The sequence below is a fragment of the Schistocerca serialis genome, chromosome 3, assembly GCF_023864345.2.
Source record: "Schistocerca serialis cubense isolate TAMUIC-IGC-003099 chromosome 3, iqSchSeri2.2, whole genome shotgun sequence".
Classification (NCBI taxonomy): Eukaryota; Metazoa; Arthropoda; class Insecta; order Orthoptera; family Acrididae; genus Schistocerca; species Schistocerca serialis.
The window spans coordinates 251899344-251918295 of NC_064640.1; the positions used below are offsets into that span (position 1 = coordinate 251899344).

The window sequence follows — 18952 nt, forward strand, 5'->3', positions numbered from 1 at the left end:
ACACGCCGGCACGGTATCTGGAACCCAGTGAGCTGCTCGAGTTCGGAAGAAGTAGGATACGGATCCCAATACGGGCACCACGATTTAAATTTTCGGCAGTCACCTTAGGTGACTGCCGATGTGTTTTTTCAGGTAATTCACGGACAATTTATTTCGGCATCTTTGCCACATTGAGCTTATTTGCCGTCTGTAATGACCTCGATATTGACTGTGGAATCTTCTACACTCGACATCAATAAAGAATTAAATTCTGATGCCCCTTCTATTACGCCACAAATCTATACAATGTACTGATGAATTGCTGGCCGGTGTGGCCGTGCGGTTCTAAGCGCGTCAGTTTGGAACCGCGTGACCGCTACGGTCGCAGGTTCGAATCCTGCCTCGGGCATGGACGGGTGTGATGTCCTTAGGTTAGTTAGGTTTAAGTAGTTCTAAGTTCTAGGGGACTGATGACCTCAGTAGTTAAGTCCCATAGTGCTCAGAGCCATTCCTGATGAATTAATTAATCCGGCTGCAGTCCATACCAAAAGCTTCTCCCAGGGTTCACTTGTGCTAGGACTGTGCTCCATGTACTAAGCACTATGTCAAAACACGTCTCCATATAATTGCTTTTATTATGTTAACACTGTTTAGATACACAGTTTACAATATCAACAGGCTTCGACATGTTTTCCCAGCGGTGCCAACCTAGCTTTGGAAGGATATCACAAAAATACGGGTATTGTCGTTCGCAATGATCTACCTCAACATTAACCCACACTGCTCTTCTTGTGGCGTCTCTTAAAAATCTGCACATAATCATACCTCTCCCCATCAGTTTAATGGATGTGAAGTCACAAAAATGAAGTTTAAATGTGTTCCTCGTTGCAGAAATAAGTTGCTTGATGGCTATCACTACTTTAATTTATTTATTTTTTTAAATAAAAGAATCTGACCTTTATGTATTAAGTTAATCGTAATGTATATTAATGTGGTAGCACAACATATGAGTCAACTAGTCGTTCCACCCTTCTTTCTGCCATCTTAGCAAAAAAACGGAAAATAATTTTTACTACGGTGAAATGATAAATAAAATGTCTCATCTTAAAAAAATTTTTTTGCTGATTCCAGAACCGGTCTTAAATTTAGCCAGTCTGTAACATTTACGAAGTTATGGAGAATTTAACACCATCATTAATTTTTTATTAGGCCTAATATTGTATAAGATATTCTCGGATTTCTTGGCAAGAAGTCCGAGAATTTTTTATACAACAGTGTCGTCGCGAAAGACTTCGTTCTCATAAGCCTTATATTAATTCACCTGGTGCATTTGAGCTACAGTTGTATGTGTGAAACATGCTCTTTTGTTCAAAAAAATGGTTCAAATGGCTCTGAGCACTAGGGGACTTAACTTCTGAGGTTATCAGTCCCCTAGAACTTAGAACTACTTAAACCTAACTAACCTAAGGACATCACACACATCCATGCCCGAGGCAGAATTCGAACCTGCGTCCGTAGCGGTCGCGCGGTTCCAGACTGTAGCGCCTAGAACCGCTCGGCCACTTCGGCCGGCCATGCTCTTTTGTTGTCTAGCGTCAGTTGAATGAAAGTTACTTTTGAAACCAGCCATTTAATGCAATTTCAATACTGCATCATAAATTATCTTGTTGATACTCCACATATCTGCGGAATTAGCCAGATGAATAGGTACCCCATGAAACCTATTATCCTATTATGATACTTAGTTTTTAAAGATCCGCAGCTCATGGTAGCAAAATGTGGGGTGATGAATTTAACTGGTTTCAACATTCGAAATATAGACTTCTTACACGAAACCTAAAACATAATTTCAGAATGATTGTATGGTACCGATGGAATCAGCAATCTAGTGATGTTATAAACATGTTTTACGAATATAAAAATTGGAGTTATGTAATATCAATTCTGCTAGTGTCAAAGAGTGTCTTGCTACTGGCCGTGATCGACATTGCTTTAATAATCGATAGCCGACAATGAGAATATATCACAAGAAGAGGTGCGAATCATGAAATTTACTTTCTACTTTTTATGTCCACTCTTCAAGAAATAGCTGAAGTGTTTGTAGTCCATTAGATCTCCGTCGCGACATTTTCAGTTACATGGCACTACGTTAATGTCACACACGGGAACAGCTGCACGGCATACGGGCGCTTTTCCCTCTGGGTAGTGTGTATGATGTCTGAGCAATGCAGTGAACTCGTGCCACACGTTTGTTCAGAAACGGCGGCCAACGACTCGGAAACGCTCAGCAGGACTAAGCTAATATTCACTTGCCCTCAGCTTGCAGTGCTTCGTCACGACGCGAAGTGGGCCCCGTAACTTCAGGCAGTGTGACCAACTGTGTACAGCTAATATTGAACGAGATCGTCATGAACTCACACGGCAGATCCCAAATTTACAAACAGCTCGGCGCTAAAAATATACAGATCGAAACTTACCAACTATCAGTTTTATTTGTTGTTTCCGGTTGGGGAAAGGACAAGGCAGGTGGAAGATAGTCAGACTTGCAGATAATCAGCGCTTGGTGCAACAAGTTGTTGACCATTGTTTGTTAGAAACCTTTTTTAAATCTTCAAACGCTGTAAATTTGTTTAACTCTGTCCTAGTTTTCTCTCCGCATGACTTACAGTAATTCTCCTTACTTGGTTATCATTCTTTCCCGTCGTGACATTGCACAATTTTAAATATTGGTTTGTACGGCGTTCATGTTCTTTACATACCTTTATGAGAGTCTTTTATTTAAATATGTTAGTACAACACGAAGTCATATACCACCGAATCTTACAACTTTCCTCGCCATACAGGATTTCCAGTAGGAAACTCAGGTAATGACTTTAACTGAAGAGCCGGCCGCGGTGGTCTCGCGGTTCTAGGCGCTCAGTCCGGAACCGCGCGACTGCTACGGTCGCAGGTTCGAATCCTGCCTCGGGCATGGATGTGTGTGATGTCCTTAGATTAGTTAGGTTTAAGTAGTTCTAAGTCATAGGGGGCTGATGGCCACAGATGTTAAGTCCCATAGTGCTCAGAGCCATTTGAACCACTTTGTAACTGAAGAGTTTCATATCAAAACATCGTTTGTTTTATGACAGGGGCATAAACTACCCTTACGGGTTATGGTAATCACTAAATTGGAGGTCAGCGTGATGTGGATTAGAAAACAGATTTCCGGATGTCATGGCCAATTTTCTTAAATGTGAAATTAATAGTTATCCCCTCAGCGTTGAAACATCGCATCGTACTGCGAGTAATGAGCGTTAATGACTTCATTTTCTTCCACGCTAAATGTACCTTCCACGTCAACATTATTCACAGCGTTTCTCAACTTAATCGTTTTCGTCGTGCTCTTTGTTTTTCAGTATAAAGCCTCCTGTGATCTTAGAACTGCTCTTAGAATGAAGCTCCGAGATTAACGTCCCGAATACATCGAGATTATTACATACAAAATTCAAACTCAGCTTGACAAGGACGAAAAACGAAGTCCACCACTGTCTTGTAAAGTATCCATTTCGCACTGTTATCGGAGGTTCAGGCAGCTCGGGACGGGTGAATCCGATACGGGCGTTTGTCGTTTGCAGTGTTTGAATTAGGTGAACTGGACCCGTACACTGCCAAATGCCTTATTTAAGACCTTTCTGTGAGAGTCGTTCATTTCTGAGTTCTTTTTGATTGCAATTACATTACAAACATAGTTTCCAACAATGCATCAGTCGGCTGTGAAATGCTGCATAAGACAAGGCGCTTTCACACCAATAAGCCTCCCTTAAGACAGCTAACGAGGTTGCGTAGATTCAAGCTACAGTTAACAACATATATCACGAAGCAGCTGCAGGACTCTATTACAGCCAAAATTTGCGTCACGCGGTATCCGATGGCAGAGAACATTTTCGCGAAGGTAACTTGTTAGTCTTCAAAACCTCCATCTTAGATTGCAATAGTCTTGTGGATGGTACAACTGATTTTTGTACAACATCGAACACTTTCGGGTTTCTACTTTCTGATTCGTTTTAACAGCAGAAGATATTTTCCAGTGAAGAAGAATTGAATTCTTCTGACCGTGATGAACCAGCGGCTAAGATACTGCACTCGTACTCAAGAGGAGCAGAACCAGTTCGGTTTTTCAGCTTAATGCTTTTCGTGGTTTCCCTAAATCGCTTCAAATTAATTCATTTCTGACGGACCATTCATTTCTGACGGACAATATCAAAGGAAAGAACTGAGATAAGTGCTTAACGCCCCGTCGATGTCGAGGTCACGAGAGAATCATAGAAGCAACCTAACTCGGCCGCGAGCTTTTTAAAAGAGCAATACCGAAAGCCGTATGAAGAGATATAAGGAAACCGTGGAAAATCCAAAACAGATTGGTCGGTTGGGGACAGGAATCCACGCTTCCAGAATGCGAATCTTCACAACTGTCCAGCAACGTGGCACAATGGGTAACACAATGGACTACGTTCGGATGGATGGCAGTTACAATCCTCCATAGGCCAGCTGGATTTAGGTTTTCCGAAATGAATTAACACGTATATACTTTGAAAAGGACTCGACCGATTTCTTTCTCCATTCTCCTCCTATCCGAACCTGCGTTCCGTCTCTAATGGCCTCGTCATTGAACCTTAATATTCCTTCCTTCACCACTACGCCACCTTAGGGGACCAAAAATAGAGTGTTTATGTACGTCTTCCAGACATCCTCACATTGGGTTTCGGTTATTTTTCTACATCGCTGACGCCAATGCCGTAATAATTCCCTAAACAAATCTTTAATACTTTTAATACTCTACCTGATCAAACGGTCCTCAGTTGGAACTTCTCGAATTCCGTATTTACTGTATTTGACACACACTGGGAGTAATCATAGCTATTCACGGTTACGATAAAGTGTAATAATAAATAATTTTCTTTCTTTTCTTCTCTCGAGAAAGCAAGAACATAAAAATATTCTTTGGCAGACTTCTTTAAGTGAGCATAACGGATACGAACCCAGATAGTTTGTTTGTTCACAGTGCAGTGTTCCTCACAGCAATGTGAGATATAACCCTAACTTTATTGACTGCCTGCTCGGAAGAAAGAATGAAAAGTGAGAAGCTGAAAGATCCATTCCATTCCGACATCTGCCTGGAAAAATGTATGGAAAACACGAAATTCAAAATCCTAATTCGCGTATCGGTATTTGAATCAGGTTGCTACCGATACGTATCCAGTTTTCTGACGACCGGTTCAGTAATCTGACACGTCAGCATTTAACGAAATACTTCAGTATTTCTGGCTTGTTGCACGTTTCTATGGTCTATGCCATTCTCACCGAGTGCATTAGGTGCTCCGTACTGTACTGTGAGGGTTCTGGCGAGAGTACGGCACCTTGCTGTAGTTCACGCTTCTTTAGATACGTAATTAGAACCGAGGCTGCCGCCAATCACGACCGCTTAACCTGGAGTTTCGAAGGCAAGCTGTAGGAGTGTTGTGTCACGTTGTTAGTTCTGTATGTAGCTCCTCAGGCTTCGCGAGTGCTGCCGCTGAGGTAAGGGAGTCACGAACCGCTAGCCAGTAGCACAGCTGCTCAGCTGTTACTCCCAACGTGCCGACCGCGTCCTTCGGCCAGTATTCAAGCGGCCTAGATTTCCGTCTCTCCTTTTCCAGCCTCATAACGCTGTTTTCTGTGATTAGCTCTGGCTCCGGTACTACATAACACGCAACGTGCTGAAACGGTAGGCGTAATACATGAAGAGAAAACTACCCCTGCGACTAAATTCTGCAACTTCGATGCGGAGCGGGGCGCTAAGTGCAGCACAGACAGTGTATGCGAAATGCCTTGACGTGCTTCTTCCAGTATGTGTTTCAGCTTGTGACAGTGTACGCTGCATAATAAAAAAGTGAAGCATCCGCAAGACATGGTCGGAAGTCAATGTAACTTCGTGCACGTTGAAACGTCCCCTTAGAAAAATTATGAATGACTGTGCTAGTAAGCTTCTATGTTATTTGATACAAAGACAGCTGAGTAAAACTGAACGTACTCAAACACTTCTCTCTTTAGTTATTCTGATCATCACTAAACTGACACACAATATTTTTAGCGCAACGCAGTCTGACTTTCAATAATCCCTACAAAAGAATGGCCCTGACTAACAATAACCTATACCTTTCATGAATCACTTACCTCACAAAAATCTTCGTTACTCCAACTACTGAAATACAGCGAACGCCAATACTGCCAGCTAAATAAAAGATTCTAACTACTGAAGGCACTAACTACGGATAGGCATAGTTAGCAAATGAAAGATTTTGATAGAGAACAAACAATTTATTTACCTTAATAATGTTCAAAAGTCATCATATATATCTATCAATTAATGACAACCGTCTTTACAAATTTCCTTTTTCTGGCGGACACACGTCCAGATCCTCTCTCTCCACATCTACCACAGCTGGCGGCTCACCTCCAACTGCCCAACACTACACAAGCGAATACTCCAACAATGAGTCCAACCAGCCACAGACTGCACACAGCACAGTCAGTGATTTTCATACAGAGCGCTACGTGGCGTTACCAACATAAAAACCTAAACAGCCTACTTACAACGTATACACCATCGGGTGGGATGTACATTATTACAGTTGCAATTCTCTGTGACAGGTAGAACGCCCACCAGAGTGCATTAGTGTTGGTCGTGTTTAGTGTTGTTACCAATTCTGGTACGGTAAATAAGGGGCGTGAACAGCGACAGAAGTGTGATCGCTGTGAAGGTCACTGAGATGGTGCATATGTGTGTGAGACAGCGTTATCAGCACCTGACAGAGTTTGAGTTACGTCCCATAGTGATCAGAGCAATTTGAACCATTTTTGAGAGTTTGAGAGGGGTCTCCTTGTGGGTCACCATTTGGCCAGCTGGTCGAATCGTGCAATATTCATGTTTGTGCGACATTCGAATAAGACAGTGGTCCGGGGTTGTACTGTTCGGGAATGTGGGGGCTGGCATACTCGTCGTCGGCCATGCGGTTCTAGGCGTTACAGTCTGGAACCGAGCGACCGCTACGGTCGCAGGTTCGAATCCTGCCTCGGGCATGGATGTGTGTGATGTCCTTAGGTTAGTTAGGTTTAATTGGTTCTAAGTTCTAGTGCTCAGAGCCATTTGAACCATACTCGTCGTCAAGGTTCCAGTCCACCACCACATGGGAGGATCGCCGTATAGTGCACCAAGCACATCGTAACTCCTTCACATCTGCGCCTGCCATCCGAGGACAAGTAATGAGCTTCCTACATCATTCTGTGTTATCCTGTACCATTGTTCGGAGACTAGTAACAGCCGGATTGGGGAATTACCGTCCCGTGCGTAGGCTGCCTTTAACACAACAACTCAGACGCCTGTGTTTGGTGTGGTGCCGTGACTGGGAAGCATGGACTGCCGATCAGTGACATCGCATTGTGTCCAGTGATGAATCGCAGTTCTGCACTACCCCGGATGACCATTGTCGGCGAGTATGACAGCGATCTGGGGGCAGGTTCCATTCTCCCAATGTTTTAGAAAGGCACAGCGGTGTTACTCCTGGCGTTATGGTGTGGGGCCCATTTGGTATGGCTTCAGGTCACGTCTAGTAGTGACTGACGGCACAACGGTACGTCACGGACATCGTGCATCCTCATGTGTAACCTCCAATGCCATAGTATCATGGTGCAATTTTTCAAAGGTACAATGCTCCTTCACGCATGGCTCGTGTCTCTATGAGCTATCTACATGATGTTGAGGTACTCCCGTGGCAAGATCCGCAGATCTGTCCTACATATAACATGTGTGGGACCAGCTCGACGTGAATTTAATGCCAGAGGCTGTATCCAAAGTATCAAGGACTAGTCATAAGGCGCTGCATTCATGGACTGTGCATCTGATCCCGGAGGAGGTTCGAGTCCTCCCTTGGGCATGGGTGTGTGTGTTTGTCCTTAGGATAATTTAGGTTAAGTAGTGTGTAAGCTTAGTGACTGATGACCTTAGCAGCTAAGTCCCATAAGATTTCATACACATTTGAACATTTGAACTAGTTATAACAGTTGTGCGCCTCAGGAAAGGAAACAGCGGCCTTATGACACCGTTCCCAATCGAATCAGTGCGTGCACCAAGGCCGGAGAAGATGCAACGTCATTCTGATAAGTGGGTTCATACTGCCAAGTTCTTTGCATATCTGACTCGATCTGCGAGTCCAACTTTCCTCGGTTTGTCCTATCTGAGCTTGTTTCCTGCCTCCAATGATGTTTGATTATTTTTTGCAATTCCTTGATTTTAATTTTCACAGGTCAGTAGCATAAGCATTCATGCCCACGAATGGTCCCTTAGTAATTCACACACATTTGAACATTCCCAGTGCAATAAAAATAGTTTGTTGGAAACGTCTGTTTTAAACTAGCTTTTTCATCATTAATAAAACGTTTCTAGGTATATGGGGATGTGATTGCGTCATCGTGATGTTTTACTGATTCATATTTCGCCTCCTGTTGTAAGTGGTGTTAATCAGCGCGTCTTGTTTACCGATGGAATAGTGCCATGTTCAGGAAACATATAGTGTTAACAGGATGAATACCACCAATTAAAATAGCCCAGAAGAAATATGTACCATTCTGATGGAAGCCGTTTTTAACAGTGATCGTAACGTTGCTCTATAAAACAACATGACGGCGTGGTCACAAATCAGGAAAAGCTTTACTGAAGATGACAACTGCCGCGGGGGAGTGCTCTAGCACCAAGGTTTTTTTTCTAAGCGTTTGTCCGTGTCACAACAGATTCAAATGGTTCAAATGGCTCTGAGCACTATGCGACTTAACTTCTGAGGTCATCAGTCGCCTAGAACTTAGAACTAATTAAACCTAACTAACCTAAGGACATCACACACATCCATGCCCGAGGCAGGATTCGAACCTGCGACCGTAGCGGTCACACGGTTCCAGACTGAAGCGCCTAGAACCGCACGGCCACACCCGGCCGGCACAACAGATTCCAAGGAAGCTACAGATTAATGTAAACCATCAATCAATGTATCAAACTTTACGGTCGATTATGTTTATCTACGAACATAATATTTATTATAATTCACCGTTCTAAAACAATTCTAATGCGCTCTCAAGGAATTGCAGTTATGGTTTGAAAGAGTTTTGATTGCTCTTTGATTTCAGTAATACACAGGGTGTTTCTTAGCATTTTGCAATAATCGTCGCGGTGAGGCTGTTTCCAAGTATCAACAGAAGAACCATTATTCTTACGAACGTATGTTCAACATAATAAGTTGGTAGTGAAGCATAGGCGCTGCACAAAAAGTGCCACCTTGTATCTATTCCGTAAGATACTACGATGATGCATTGGCTGTGAAGGCTATTGTACCACTGTACACATCACACAGAGCAAATATGCCTCTATGTGTAATACACAGATGGCATCTGTCGTCTATTCACGTTCACCACATGCGAAGTGCAGCGGCAATGACACAGCTCTGAAAGGGCAAGAGTAGGGTACGTTCAACAAGACAGGTAGCTGGTAGCGTGTGAATGGTGCTGAGTTAGTCGAGTCGAGAACAAAGCGACATCCTTTTCGTGCAAGAGACTTGACTGTAGAAGATGTATTTGATGTACAAAAAATAAACAAGGCGAGGAACGTAGCCAACTCTCAAAACATGACTGAGTTGGAGAGCGATACAAATCTAAGGCTGCCGAAGAGATACGAGGATGGAAAAATCAAATTATGGGTAGTAACAGATTGCATCACAAGGAGCGGTCATAACCTTATAGTCCCGGAAGTATGAGATACAATCGCTGTATGAGAACGCGAATCCAATGGAAAACTCATGTATAAGAAACCTAACTGGGAAGTATTACGAGTAGAGCTAGGGTTACCAGCCGTGCAAGGAACAGGATTTGATGTGCACTTAAAGCTGTTGAACTAGCGAGAGTAATATAGCATGCTCAAAAAAAGCAATACCTGCAAAAAAAAATTGTGAGAACGAAAACACCTTGAAGTAGCTCATTACATGCCTTGCAAAGAAGAATACGGCAAGTCAGAAAATTCTATCAGAGCGCGTTGAGAGAGGATGCACAAGTTAGGCGTCTGGAAAATGAAGCCACTGTAAAATATTTTGCAAAGAACAACTTGGGATCTTACATTTAGGGTACACCACGCTAAATACTGACGGAGAAACTTAAGTCGCCAAGGTCGTTACAACTTCGAGAAAAGGCGACGGCTCCATGACACTGGGCAGATAGGCGTCGCTAATGAAAATATTCCGCCTGATTACTGCAATGGCATTGAAACGTATAACATTAAGAAACTATACGAAGCATCTGCAATAAAATGACAGTGTCGTAACGCCATCTGCGTAAGAGAAATTGAGATTAGTCATCACACAGTTCAGAAAAAGAGAAAAAAGGAAGAAGAAAAAAAAAAACAACCGGGAGAAACGAAATAAAACCGGACATATTAGAGATTGAAATGCTCGTAAATCACGTTTGTCTGGGGTGAACAATATAAAACCATGTCCTGCACTCATATATATCAAAGAGCACAGGAAGCATGGCTGCTTTCCATGCACGGGTTCTTTCACATGGCCACTTCGTTTCTACCGTTTTTGTAGCCCGTTTTATTCACCGACTACGCCGTATCTGAATGAAACTGCTTTATAATCTTACATGTCATTCACACAAGGTGGTGGTGGGTAGTGTTTAACGTCTCGTCGACAACGAGGTCATTAGAGACGGAGCGCAAGCTCGGGTTAGGGAAGGATTGGGAAGGAAATCGGCCGTGCCCTTTCAAAGGAACCATCCCGGCATTTGCCTGAAACGATTTAGGGAAATCACGGAAAACCTAAATCAGGATGGCCGGAGACGGGATTGAACCGTCGTCCTCCCGAATGCGAGTCCAGTGTGCTAACCACTGCGCCACCTCGCTCGGTGATTCACACAAGGGAAGGTGTTAATCCCCATGGTGTGGTTGTCACGAAACGTCAAACTATTATCCACATTCACCTGATCAACCAATGCATGCTTCTAGGTCGACAGAAAGAACTGGCATATCTGACATTGTTGGTGGAGAAACTATGAGCAGTAGTGCGAAGTATGACCCTCGTAGTTCGACCCACCATATGTTACATGCCTCAGAGCACTTTACTTTCTATAGACATTGCTTTTTGGACATTTACTCAAGACAGAAGCTCGGCGTCGATGTCCAGTACTCTGGCGTGTCTGGTTTCCTGACCTTAACACATTGCACTTTCAGTCGCACGGGCACATCAAACATTTGACTTATGATACTCTTTTTAATGACACAAACAGCGTGGAACAGTGTACCCAAAACGCTCGTTCAGCTGTTCGACAAGGTCAGGTAACATCAGACGGCTCTGACGCTCCATTGCTGCTTATGGACGTACTTCGAGCATTCCATGTCATGTGGCTACTATATACCCTCTAACCATTTAACGTGCAATTTAGTAACAACGCTTCCTTTGACGCGTGTTTACAGGAACCTTTCGTCTATAGGACTTATCATTCCTGAAGTTTGTCGTAGATATTTTGAAACTTCCTGCAGCATCAGGCGTTCTAGCCAAGATCACAAAGCAGTACAATCACTCATGTCCATTATAGCGTTGTAATAAACAGTTCTAGCAATTAACATTCGAGGACAGTAAATTCATTAAATACAGAGCCTTTGACACCTTAGTGTGGCCTTATACAGAAAACTTTCCAGGACTCATATAATAAAATTATAAACACCGAAAAAAGCATATTATTATCAGTCGCGGTAAATTGCAAGGTACGCTGGGCATGTTTTGGAACATCTTTCAATTCAGTTAAGGTTTAGCGATTGAATCGATGATGTAGGAATGCTAGCTGGAACATATAATCTCCAGGAATCCGGATTACAGTAATCGGGGCGAACGGACCGGATAACAACAACGCAGATTCGAGATGGCAGGCAACGCAAGGAAAGAGATGCGAAGAGACATAGCGGTGGACTGAAAATATTTATTTTATGCTGATTGATTTCTAACATATCGACAGAAGACACAGATACCGTCATTCTGGTAGAATGTAAAGTGTGCGTATATATCAAAAGAAAGGAAGATGCTGTTGCAGTCAAAGGACAGATGAAGTTTAACTAGGAAGTAGACACGGGAAGAACACTAGTTCAGTTGGATAATGGTGTAGGAAGGAATCAGCAGTTTCTCTGTGAAGATATCATCGCTATTATTGGCTGGAGTGCTTTAGAAAAAATGTCAACAATGATTGGCCTGGAGCGGAGTTTGATCCCGTTCCTCTCAGAACGAGTTTAGCATCCTTATTTATATAAATGATATGCCTCCTAGTATTACAGGTGATTCAAAAATATTTCTGTTTGCAGATGACACCAGCTTGGCAGTGAAGGATCTTGTGTGTAATATTGAAACAGTATCAAATAATGTAGTTCATGAAATAAGTTCGTGGCTTGTGATGGCTCACTCCTTCTATTCTGCCGAGGTGCTCCTGGAAGAGCTGAAAAATTAAGCAAATTCCAATGTTACGTTGTTGATTTTCTTTATTTAAACTGACGACTTGTCGCCTGAATATGTTTATTATATTTCATTTTATGTGTTTCTACTATCGTGTTATAATTTCATGTATTGACTCGTTCCATGACCATGGAGACTTCTCCCTAATTTGGTCCCACGGAACAATAACTAAATAAATAAAAATAAATAAATAAATAAATCCTAACTAACGGTAGTGGTGCAGCTGTAACAGCAGAATGGGGCAAGAAGCAAGGATATTCTGGAAGATTTTTCAAGACACAGCACAGATCGGAAGACGGCCCAAAATTTAGGGAGATCGTTGAGTTTTATTAGTTGATGTACGATATACGTGGGGCGTTCAATAAGTAAGGCAACACTTTTTTTCCTCGGCCAATTCCGGTCGGAAAAATGCGGAATTTGTTGTGGACACCGTGGAATATTCCCACTTCAGCCCCTATAGTTTCATGAAGTTCCGATGGGTGGCAGCACTACACATAACTGTTGATAATTATTCCGGGTTATATGGCCGTGGTCCATGGAATTCTTCTATTCCTAACGTTTCGTCCAATACTACGTTGGACATCCTCAGAGGTATGGCTGGACCTGCTGAGTCCTGCCGACTGACGAGTCGGACGTCGGAGAGCGGCCTAAATACCGAGGAAAGTGGGCGTGGTCTAGCTTGCACATAGTAGCAGAGAGAAAAATAGTCAAAGTTTACCATTGAAGTGGAAAAAGACCAGGTTATTTCGTTTCTCGATGTGTTAGTCATGAGGCAGACCGATGGCAGTCTAAAACATAAAGTGTTTCGGAAGAGCACACATACTGATAGATACTTACATAAGAACTCCAATCATCACCCACAACAAAAAAGAGGTGTAATCAAAAGTTTAGTGGACAGGGCAAAACGGATGTGTACGCCGGAACATCTGGATACGGAACTGAATCATCTGAAACAGGCCTTCGAAAAGAATGGGTACTCAAACAAAGAAATTAATAGAGTTTTAAGACCTAATTACAGCAGGCCAAAGGACAAAGATGGTACACAGCAATGGAAGAACACGGTGTCTTTACCTTTCATTAGTAAGGTTACAGATCGAATCGGCAAAACTTTGCTGAAACACAAAGTGTAACCGGTATTCAAACCTACCAGAAAAATAGGACAAGTACTTCGTTCTGTTAAAGATAGAAGGCCGCCATTATCATCTAGTGGTGTGTATAAAATTCCATGTACCTGTGGCAAGGTCTATATTGGTACTACGAAAAGAAGTGTGAATACGAGGGTAAAGGAGCATAAAAGTCTTTGCCGACTGGGGAAAAATAGATAAATCGGCCGTTGCGGAACATGCACTTCAGTCAGGTGACCATGTAGTTAAGTTTTCTGAAACTACAGTTTTAAGTGCTACCACGAACTATTATCCACGACTGTACAGGGAGGCTATTGGAATTTATAAACATGAAGATAATTTTAATAGAAAAGAAGAGGCCTTGAAATTAAGCGAGATATGGACAGTGGCGTTACAGAATCGATAAGTGATTTTTATCTATGACGGACTATTATCGATAGTTACATTTTATCTTTGACTAGTTTTCTCTCTGCTATGTGCAAGCTAGACCACGCCCACTTTCCTCGGTATTTAGGCCGCTCTCCGACTCCCGACTCGTCAGTCGGCAGGACTCAGAAGGACCAGCCATACCTCTGAGGATGTCCAACGTAGTATTGGACGAAACGTTAGAAATAGAAGAATTCCATGGACCACGGCCATATAACCCGGAAGAATTATCAACAACTGTACCATCCGGTCGTGAAAGCCTTCATTGTATGACTGCACATAGTCCTCAAAATGGCATCTGTAACGGAGGTGCGTCCAAAGCACAGAGCTGTCATTGAGTTTCTTTTGGCGAAAAATCAAAGCATCGCAGATATTCGTAGGCGCTTGCAGAATGTCAACGGCGGCCTGGCAGTGAACAAGAGCACGGTGAGTCGTTGGGCGACGCGTCTGTCGTCATCGCAACAAGGACGCACAAACCTGTCCGATCTCCTGTGTGCCGGTCGGACGCACACAATTGTGACTCCTGCAATGCTGGAACGTGCGGACACACGCATTCGAGGTGATCAATGGATCGCAATCAATCACCTCGCTGCTCAGCTGGCCGTCTCTGTTGGTAGTGCTGACACGCGAGTCTACCAGTTGGGGTACTCAACGGTGTGTGCCCGCTGGGTTCCTCGCCGCCTAACACAAGACCATAAAGAGCAACGAAGGATCATCTATACGGAATCGCCTGCGCGTTACGAGACTGATCGTGAGGTTATTGATGCAGCGAGACGTTGGCTCCTTCGACCATAAATATAATAGACTGGCCCTGACGTCATTTTCGTGGCTCCAACATCTCTGTGCTAAAGTCACGTGAATGTTGGCAAAACATGGTTGTTTCGTGTTGCGCTTATGGCTGTACTCAGCGTTTTGTCGGGGGAAATGGCATTACATTTCACGTGTGTTTCTATGATAGTGCAGATACGTTTATTGAAATATGCTGACGTGACTTTTATATGTTTTTTACACTTGAAATAGAGTATCGCGTAAATTAAATTGTTGAAAGTGATGCCTGTAAAGTCAGACTCATATTACATTTTGGAAAGTATCTGTGATAATTCGGTTACAGAAGTAAGTATAGCTGTTTCTCGTTCCTACTCGTAGGTTCCCTAAGGATGAAAATCGAAGGCAGCTTTGGATACAGGCCCCGAAACGGAAAAACTTTAAGCCATCTGCGCATACGCGCCTTTTTGTATATACAAATGAAATTATAATAAGGTAAGAGCACCTATAGTCGATACATGGAGAGAATTTTTTTTCTATCTTCTAATACAGGGTGTCCGAAAAGTCTTTCGCTGATTACATAAATTGATAACTCAGGCTAGAAGTCAGATACAAATATGAAATTGGTGTCTAATTGTAGATGTGATGGTAGCCTCAGCGAAGAAGAATGGCCCGATAATTCGATCGTGCAATAGCGCGCACCAAATATTCACCTTTGGACTGCCTCTGGTGCACTCCACGACCTCGCCAGGGGGTTGTGAACCCCAAATGCGTACATTATGGCGATTCACTATTCCACTGACAAAAAAGGTCGCTTCGTCGGAAAAGGCAATTCGTCTGAGATAACCATCATCGTCCTCAATATGTGATAGCATTTCGACTGCAAAGTCATATCGACGTGTACCGTCATTGGGCAAGAATGGAAGTGCAAGTTTACTGATGTGTGAAAAAAACTATGAGAGTTTGTAAACAATTAGACACCAGTTTCATATTTGTATCTTACTTCTAGCCTGAGTTATCAATTTATGTAATCATGGAAAGACTTTTCGGACACCCTGTACTATTAAATAAATGTAGGCTGCAAAATCATTTTCTGAAACTTCAAAGTCTCACCTTTCATCTAAAATATCATTTTTTTAACTGGTAGTTTAAACTTTTGTAAAAATAGTAGGAACTGAACGTTTGAAGTGCACCTAAAATTGATACTCAAAAATGGACCTGCTCCTAAAGTCGACAATTTTGGCACCTATAGTTGACATAATTCCCATATCCCATTTTCTTTTATAAGTGACTAGAGCTCAAAACGCGGCGAATCCAATGTTTAAAGTTTTGACACGAGCCCACTCTTACTGTTTTAAAGAATTTTAACGACATTTTACTTTAATTGGTAGTTTATAGTAATTTCGTCCCGCTGCCCACCAGAGGGGCGTTCGATGTATTTGTTAGATTTTATAAATGGTACTGTGAACAAATCCAGGTCAAATGTAGTTATGACATAATTTTTCGCAAATAAAAACGTAATTTTTGTTGGAAGCGTTTGGCAGCCAATACAATACAAACATAGGATGGCAGACCGCTGATTTGAAATCCCGCCACGTTTTGCCAACAGTCACGTGGTTTATGTTGGAGCCACACCAGCCCTATAGCTTCTGCACAGCAAGGCCAGTCTACCAGTATCTACGGTCGAAGGTTGGCTCCGACGTCAACCAGTAGAGTAGTACCACGCAACCGTACATGCCATCCCAGTAGGGTGGCGTAGCCTGCCCGGTTAGCCGTGCGGTCTAACTCACGGCTTTCCGGATTGGGAAAGAGCGCCTGGTTCTCGGCACGTATCCGCCCGGCGGACTTCTGTCGAGGTCCGGTGAGCCGGCCAGTTTATGGATGGTTTTTAGGCGGTTTTCCATTTGCCTCGACGAATGCGGGCTGGTTCCCCTTATCCCGCCTCAGCTACACTATGTCGGCGATTGCTGCGCCAACAAGTTCTCCATGTACGCGTACACCACCATTACTCTACCACGCCAACATAGTGGTTACACTCGTCTTGTGTGAGACGTTCCCTTGGGGGGGGGGGGGGGGGGAAGGGGGGGTCAACTGGGGGCCTAACCGCACAATAACCCTGAAAGAGTGGTTCGGCGTGGGGCGGCAGAGGGGTGAAGTGGACCACTGCGGCTGCGGCGAAGACGGAGCCTCTCCGTCGTTTCTAGGTCCCCGGTTAACATACAATACAATACAATACAAGATGGCGTAAGGGCGTCACACTGAACGAAGATTATATTGAAAAATAGGATTTTGGAGCCGAAAGAGTGGGGAATAGTGTGGTGTACTGGAGTCCGGATTAAAAGCAACCTGCTTGCAGAAAAAAAAGTGTAGCATTATTTATTGAACGCCCCTCGTAAATCAGCGAGGTATCTCGTATGCAGTGAACTTCGTAGAATGTAAGACATCTGTTAAATAATCATTAGTCTTAGAATTTCGATGGCAGACGTTAGATATTCAGATAATAGTGATTTAAGTAACAGTGGAATCATTTAAGTTATTAAAGGCGTGTAGGTGTGAGAATTGAAGTTTTGAGGCGTAATACCAAGCACAAAGTTGCCAAATTTCCAGTGACTTACAGAGAGTACATTCACACACTGGAGTGTGATGGATGCTTAATTACTCAGTTCGTGGATGTCACTGTTTTCACAATACTGTGAAATCTCTTTTTGTGTCATAGTCCTCATTCTAATCTAGTTTTTTAGTACCGTTTCTCGATATTGCAGTGTCTGCGATAGGACTAAAGGCTGTTACTACAGGTGTGCTTGTGCGTGTGTTGCAGATGTCTCGAGTGGTGTGTGCTGTGGCGCTGGTGCTGGCGGTGCAGCTGGCTGACGCGCAGTCCAACTACGACAGCCAGGCCAACAATGTGGAGTACATCGGCAACGGGCTGCCGCCCTCCGCCACGCTGGACGGAAAGGTCAGTATCCCAGAAACACAACGCAACGAGGGGACGCCATCCCGCTGACAGAGATTGGAACTACCTCAACATTCGTCCAAAAGGAGATCCGACGTCTTCAACACGAGGAGCGTGATGATTCTCTCAGGGTTAGAATCAAGGAGCTGTAATCAAACATAACGTGAATAAGTAAACTAACTGCCCTTGCTGTGGCCTATCGCTTGCCTACATGTCGTTTCCCGTACTGTGGAATCTGAATGGAGGCTTTTATATTCCACTGCTCCTTCCGACTCCTTGCAGGCACTACAGGGTGAAAAGTATTTAAACTGACAAACTCCGGGAGGTTTTAGGGGACATCAAAACAAATATTTTTCCCTACTGTCATTATTCCCTATGAGGAGTATTTAAACTGGTAGAGGAAGATTTCTTTGGCGGCAAATTAATTAAACCAACAAACACTTTTCCATTTTTTATGACCAAGAGACAACACATTGTTGTTGTTGTTGTGGTCTGGTTTGATGCAGCTCTTCATGCTACTCTATCCTGTGCAAGCTTCTTCATCTCCCAGTACCTACTGTAACCTACATTCTTTTGAATCTGCTTAGTGTATTCATCTCTTGGTCTCCCTCTACGACTTTTACCCTCCACGCTGCCCTCCAATACTAAGTTGGTGATCCCTTGATGCCTCAGAACATGTCCTACCAACCGATCCCTTCTTCTAGTCAAGTTGTGCCACAAACTTCTCTTCTCCCCAATCCTATTCAATACCTCCTCATCAGTGATGTGATCTACCCATCTAATCTTCAGCATTCTTCTGTAGCACCACGTTTCGAAAGCTTCTATTCTGTTCTTGTCCAAACTATTTATCGTCCACCTTTCACTTTCATACATGGCTACACTCCGTACAAATACTTTCAGAAACGACTTCCTACATTTAAATCTATACTCGATGTTAACAAATTTTTCTTCTTCAGAAACGCTTTCCTTGCCATTGCTAGTCTACGTCTTATATCCTCTCTACTTCTACCATCATCAGTTATTTTGCTCCCCAAATAGCAAAACTCCTTTACTACTTTAAGTGTCTCATTTCCTAATCTAATTCCCTCAGCATCACCCGACTTAATTCGACTACATTCCATTTTACTCGTTTTGCTTTTGTTGATGTTCAT

General features: G+C 43.2%; 1 protein-coding gene across 2 annotated transcripts in view; it reads left to right on the forward strand.

Moving 5' to 3' along the window:
* The window catches only part of LOC126470001 (uncharacterized), a 192845-nt gene that overhangs the window by 146637 nt on the left and 27256 nt on the right, over window positions 1-18952 (forward strand). For both annotated transcript variants that reach the window (XM_050097465.1, XM_050097466.1), the window contains one exon: window positions 17667-17804. In XM_050097465.1, coding sequence (XP_049953422.1) covers window positions 17667-17804 — 138 coding nt within the window. The remainder of the gene's footprint in view (window positions 1-17666; window positions 17805-18952) is intronic.